We start from the raw sequence: 6903 nt of genomic DNA, 5'->3' as shown, positions 1-6903 counted from the left end.
TATATATATATATATATAGAGTTTAGAAATAGCATCTACGAAAAATTTCTCTTTAGTTTTACATCAAACTAAATATTAAATAAGTAACCGTAATGAATCTAATATAAGTTTTATAATTTCTATCAATTTAGAAAATTGTCATTTTTATAAATAATGTAGGAAAATATATATTTTAAATAATTTAAATGATAAAAAATTATGCAATATATACAAAATTCAAAAACAATAATTTTAGAGAAATTATATCTACAAAAGAGATATTTTTAGTAGATATTTTTATTTTAAATCTCTTTAAATTAAAATATTAGCAGAAAATTAACTATTTGTCTGTCCTTTATGCAGTTACAGGATAAATTAATTTAATAAAAACGATACTGGAAAAATTTGTTATTAATTCAATTTTTAGTTTGAAGCTTTTATGTATTCTATTGGCTTTGGTTATTTCGGCAAATATCTTTAATTTGGCTATCCATCAACTAACCAGCAGCTGACGGACAGGCAATGCCAATATCCTATATTTATTTCTATTCTCCGGGAGAAGATAAGCTCTTTTTAGAACGATCGCAACTTAAGCTTAATAAGTTAGTGTTACATTCCTCATTTCGCCTTTCTTCTTCGCTCGATGTTGGTTTTAACTGGAACATTCAAAAAGCCAAGATTGGATTGATATAATGCCTCTTTGAGATAGTCGAGATTGCCAAGTTGATTTATATCGAGCGCTTTTACAACAAATTTGTTGTCTTGTGTATCACATGTGTCGCATGCATATGGAACAGGAGTAGCGGACGGGAACATAAGTTTCATCTTATTGCTGTCCATCTCTTTGCCAGGACAGTATGGTACGAAGATAACAGGAATGAATCCTAATTGCCCAATGATAGAGGTGAGAGTCGAGCTGGTTGCTACGTTTGTGTTGTTATTCGACTCGACTAAGTAACAGGGACATGCTTGTGAATTTGGCCCTACAGGTAACGATAAGGGCTTGACGTTGATGGAGCTGGGCGGCTGAACCCGTATAGCATCGAGAACGGGATTCATCCGGAATGTCTGCTCAAGGCGTGCATTTACCTGTCTGTTCGGAGCAGAGGAAGGTCCATCCGATTGAAATGACACGTTAGAAATCAATTTGCCATCCACATCGGCAGAATTATTATATTGTCCATCCACATTAAATTTGTCTTCTTGTTGTTTTAATTTATCAGATTGATCTGAGCCTTTAAGAGGCTTTTGCTGTTGTGAGTTATAAGATGGATAAAATATTGACTTTTGATACTGATCCCGATCGTGCACAAAAAATTGCTTCAAGTTATTTTTCGAAGGTTTCCTTATTTGTTGCGATTCTGTATGTATCAAATGATCATAAAATTGTGAATTCGGTTTCAACACATCTGTATATTGATAATCTTCAATCTCATATTTTAATGATGACGGTGTCAGATCTGTTTGCAACAGTGAATTAATTTTATTTGCGTTGTACGTAGTTTCCTTTTCCCCATAGATTGACGATGTGGATTGAGTCCCGTATTGAGGTCTATACTGACTTTGCTTTATATATAATGATGTATTAACTTTTGTTGGATATGACAACTTCGACAATTTGATATCTTTTAGAGTATAGTTCGTATACGAAGAATCAGTTTTATTATTAAAACTATATTTCGAGATGGAGTTATATCTGTCTGTGTCAAATGACTCAATGGTAGGATGATTTATTGAACTTTTATGAGAAGGTTTTCTTGTTGGTTTTATTCCGGGTATGTAATCTGGATCACCAGGCCATGGTCCATCAGGACCCGGGGAACCGGTTGGCCATGGTCCGTCGGGACCATCAGGACCAACGCCACCGATACCTCCAATGCCACCAATATCACCAATCGGACCTATACTTCCCACTGGACCCTCAGGTCCTATTGGCCCTTCTGGATTCTTTGAATCTTCTGTATATTCTGGATAACCTGGATAACCTTCATAGATGTAATCAGAACAATATGAATAAATTATTATATATTCAAATCTTATGCAAGAATAACTAATGTTTAACGTAATATTATATTTATAATTACAGTAATAATAATTAAGTAATCTTAATAACATACCTGGTTCACTCGGCTTGAAAGAAATGCTTGGCCTATTTGGTGTAATGGCAATCCCGGGATATAATAAATCATCTGGTTTACCTAACGTCTCAGAATGTAAAGGTACATTAGGTGGTTTTGATATAACAGGATAAATAGGATATCCAGGATATGACAATATTGGTTTTCCTAAATTTTCGGATATTCCTGATGTGCTAGCGATACTAATTCCTATGTGTCCTGGATATGATGTTCCCGGTTTTTCTTGTGTTCCCGGAGTTTCTGGTATACCAGGATATGTTGGATATAATTCGACAATTCCAGGAATGCCTGGAGTTCCTGGATGTCCAGGATATGACGGCGTTCCTGGTTTGTCTGGCCTTCCTGATATGCTAGAAATGCCAGCAACGTTAGAAGTTCCAGGATGTCCGGGATATAACGAAATTTCTGGCTTTTCTGGTGATCCTGAAGATTCGATTGTGCCTGTAGTACCATGAATGCTAGAAATCCCTGTATGTTCGCCGGGATGTAACGACGTAATTGGTATTTCTGGTATTCCGATTATTTCAGAAGTACCAGGTCTGTCAAGATAACCTGGATGTGGAAGTAATCCAGATGTTTCTGATGAACTAGAAATACCAGATGTACCCGCGTGTCCAGGATACGTGCCTGGTGTTTCTGGTATACCGGATAAGTCTGGAATCTCTGAATATCCAGGATACGATGGTGTTACTGGTTTTCCTGGTATGCTTGGAATAGCAGGAGTGCCAGAAGTTCCTGAATGCCCTGGATCTGGTTTTCCTGGTATGCCTGGAATTCCAGGTTGTCCAGGGATGCCAGGAATTCCTTGATGCCCTGGATATAATGGTGACCCTGGTGTTCCAGGAATGCCTGGAGTACCAGGGATGCCAGGAGTACCAGCGATGCCAGAAGTTCCTGGATTCCCTGGATATAATGGCGTTCCTGGTGTTCCTGAATGACCTGGATATGACGGAGTTCCTGGTTGTCCTGGTCTGCTTGGAATACTGGGAATGCCAGGAATACCCGGATGTCCTGGATATGACGGCGTTCCTGGTTTTCCTGGTGTACTTGGAATACCGGGAATGCCAGGAATACCCGGATGTCCTGGATATGACGGCGTTCCCGGTTTTCCTGGTGTACTTGGAATACCGGGAATGCCAGGAATACCCGGATGTCCTGGATATGACGGCGTTCCCGGTTTTCCTGGTGTACTTGGAATACCGGGAATGCCAGGAATACCCGGATGTCCTGGATATGACGGCGTTCCCGGTTTTCCTGGTGTACTTGGAATACCGGGAATGCCAGGAATACCCGGATGTCCTGGATATGACGGCGTTCCCGGTTTTCCTGGTGTACTTGGAATACCGGGAATGCCAGGAATACCCGGATGTCCTGGATATGACGGCGTTCCCGGTTTTCCTGGTGTACTTGGAATACCGGGAATGCCAGGAATACCCGGATGTCCTGGATATGACGGCGTTCCCGGTTTTCCTGGTGTACTTGGAATACCGGGAATGCCAGGAATACCCGGATGTCCTGGATATGACGGCGTTCCCGGTTTTCCTGGTGTACTTGGAATACCGGGAATGCCAGGAATACCCGGATGTCCTGGATATGACGGCGTTCCCGGTTTTCCTGGTGTACTTGGAATACCGGGAATGCCAGGAATACCCGGATGTCCTGGATATGACGGCGTTCCCGGTTTTCCTGGTGTACTTGGAATACCGGGAATGCCAGGAATACCCGGATGTCCTGGATATGACGGCGTTCCCGGTTTTCCTGGTGTACTTGGAATACCGGGAATGCCAGGAATACCCGGATGTCCTGGATATGACGGCGTTCCCGGTTTTCCTGGTGTACTTGGAATACCGGGAATGCCAGGAATACCCGGATGTCCTGGATATGACGGCGTTCCCGGTTTTCCTGGTGTACTTGGAATACCGGGAATGCCAGGAATACCCGGATGTCCTGGATATGACGGCGTTCCCGGTTTTCCTGGTGTACTTGGAATACCGGGAATGCCAGGAATACCCGGATGTCCTGGATATGACGGCGTTCCCGGTTTTCCTGGTGTACTTGGAATACCGGGAATGCCAGGAATACCCGGATGTCCTGGATATGACGGCGTTCCCGGTTTTCCTGGTGTACTTGGAATACCGGGAATGCCAGGAATACCCGGATGTCCTGGATATGACGGCGTTCCTGGTTTTCCTGGTGTACTTGGAATATCGGGAATGCCCGGATGTCCTGGAAATGATAATTATTAATGTGTTGAAATAATTAAAATTATTATTGAAGAGTTAATTATTGAAGGAATTATACGTAAAGTATGTATGACTACTGTTTTTGTAATGATTTTTATTAAAAAATATCGTATCAAATGTTACTCTTTTTTTAATTTTGAATACATCTTTCACTTTCTAATACATTATGAAGTTTATTAATAATGTAATTAATTTTATATATAATATTGCTCTATATATGTGTAATTTTAATTATTGTTATATATTAATATATAATATAGTATTTAAAATTTTTATACCTGATGAGTCAGGCGTATAAGGAGGTCGATTTGGTTTTGTTTCAATCATTGATCCGCTTCCAATAGGTGCTGCTTAAAATTTGAATAGGTGACCACATATTAATTTTAATAACACACTCATTTATAGTTTTTATGTATAATATACATATGGTAAACCTGACGATAAAGTTCCTAACTATAGTAGTAAAGAAACACAGATATTACACATAACAAAGTGTTATATTTTATCTTTAAAAAAAAAATAAATTTATTTAATAGAGCTCTTTTAATATTATTTTTTATCTTTTAAATTTTAAACAAATCTTTCATAACATGTATGCATTTTACATATCTTTGATACAAAACCGTAAATCTTTTTTTGAAATTTGTAGTTGGAATGCTGTTCCTAAAAGCTCTAAAATATTTTGAAAAATAAATATTTTCAAAATATCGAGAACTTTTTAGAGAAATGTGAAGACTGCTCTAAACAGAATTGCAATTATAGACTTAAAAAAAATTTTGAATATCTAATAGATATATAAAATGTGTTTGATATTATGAGGAACGACTTCAATTTAAAAAATACAATATAACGTTTGTTATGAGATATTTGTATTTTTTTTATTTCTGTAGAACTTTATTCCTTAGAACTTTACTGTCGGATCACATATATTTTTATTTACATACTTCCTTCATTTGGTGGAATGTTCGTATTTGTGTATTGCGCACACACCATGGGAAAATGTAACTCTTGCCATGATGTAATCACACCATGATGCTCGTGATGATCATGTTTGTCTCCGTTCTCATGATGTTCGTGCTTGTGAAGGAAAAGTTCCACGTCCTTCCCTGGTTGAACAACGCGATAACCCCATCCGTCACTGATATAAAATGTTGTTTTTAGATGGCCAACGGGATCAACGTAGCCATAACATCCATAAGTAATCCCATGTAGGCCACGTATTTCGTGATGAAATTGTCCATGTGGATTGACATCGTAACCATATTTGTATGCATCTATAAAGTACAATAATCAATTGTAATCGCAACTTGTTATATCTAACACATTTTTTTGACCACAAGAAAAAGTGAAATCTATAATTTTTACGTTTCATTTTAGGTAGCATTTTATATTAAAAATAGAACAGCACATATTAAAATTATAGACTCATTTTATTTGTGTCAAATTCTTTATTATCTATATTTCTTTCATTATTTTTAAGTCTTTTGGACTTGCCTGCTTCAAAGTTTTGGCTTAAGTACTGAATTTTTTGTTCGTCGCTGATGCTTAAAATCACTTCGCCATCTCGATTGGTGCTTGTTAATTCCTGAGTGAATTGCGACATGGAAGTAGCAATCACCTGAAAAATAATTGTTTTTTATTGTTTGCAAGACATAAATAAGTCGAATCTATGTACATGTTATATATATATATATATAATTATAAAACTTTATTCAATTTCTTCAATAAAATATATTTAATATATTACATAAAAGAGTAAAGAATGTTTTCAATAATAACATTTGAGTTTAAAAAAAAAATTAATATCTTTTAAGATAATTTATTCAATGAAAAAAAGAATAATGGTGGTAGTAGATAATAGTGGATAAAAGTAAATAATGAAACAATTATAGAAGTTAGAATTGAACGAAGAAAATATTATTCCACACAGGAACTATCGTGATATCGTATTACATCATTAATAATTCTAATAACAATAAAAGTATTTTAATTTTTGTTATGATTAATAAAAATCTAAAGATATTCATATCTTATATGCATACATAATATTTTTTAATGTTTATTTATAAAGCTATAATTGTTCATGTAAATTCGTGTAAACTACATTAATTGTTAATTGTCATATATGTTATCTTTGTGCAGAAGATTCTTTTTCTAATAAGAAACAGTTGTTAATCGCAATAATTTGCTTTGTCCAGGCACGTGACATTTCCAGTGAAACATGATGTAATTATCGAGTTGTATTTAAAAACAGTTGGCCTTTAATATCAGTCGGTAGAATTAAGTATTTGATGCGATCTGCAAGCACGTATCGTGAAATATCATAGTTGGCATTTCCAGTTTCTGTAGTTAGAGCGATTTGTAATTCTCAGCTATTAATTTTCCAAATGTTGCAACTAGCAACACGCAGTCTAAAGTATTTTAAATATAAATTATGCTTCGGTTGTGTAGAAAAAAAGAAAGGAAGGAAGGAAAAGGTATGAAAATAAGAAACAGGAAAAAAGAATTTTGTCCAGAGACTATACAAAAATCTAAAAGCTTCA

The 6903-nt window shown here is 36.2% G+C and overlaps 1 protein-coding gene across 4 annotated transcripts in view; it reads right to left on the bottom strand.

Annotated features, from left to right (window-relative positions):
- Positions 1-330: 330 nt before the first annotated feature.
- LOC108749139 (collagen alpha-2(IV) chain-like) overlaps positions 331-6903 on the bottom strand; it is a 14809-nt gene continuing 8236 nt past the window's right edge. Inside the window, exons 2-8 of one of the 4 annotated variants that reach the window (XM_018487670.1) lie at positions 5855-5978; positions 5305-5634; positions 4639-4710; positions 2745-4343; positions 2097-2450; positions 1069-1964; positions 331-635 (exon numbers count right to left, since the gene is read on the bottom strand). In XM_018487670.1, coding sequence (XP_018343172.1) covers positions 525-635; positions 1069-1964; positions 2097-2450; positions 2745-4343; positions 4639-4710; positions 5305-5634; positions 5855-5978 — 3486 coding nt within the window. In that variant the 3' untranslated portion in view covers positions 331-524. Of the gene's footprint in view, positions 1965-2096; positions 2451-2744; positions 4344-4638; positions 4711-5304; positions 5635-5854; positions 5979-6903 lie in introns of all 4 variants that reach the window. The other 3 variants (XM_018487667.1, XM_018487669.1, XM_018487668.1) reach the window with 3 other exon arrangements.

The sequence above is a fragment of the Trachymyrmex septentrionalis genome, unplaced genomic scaffold (genome assembly GCF_001594115.1).
Source record: "Trachymyrmex septentrionalis isolate Tsep2-gDNA-1 unplaced genomic scaffold, Tsep1.0 scaffold269, whole genome shotgun sequence".
Lineage (NCBI taxonomy): Eukaryota > Metazoa > Arthropoda > Insecta > Hymenoptera > Formicidae > Trachymyrmex > Trachymyrmex septentrionalis.
The sequence above is the reverse complement of the archived record's forward strand: the minus strand, read 5'-3'. Positions and strand labels throughout refer to the sequence as shown.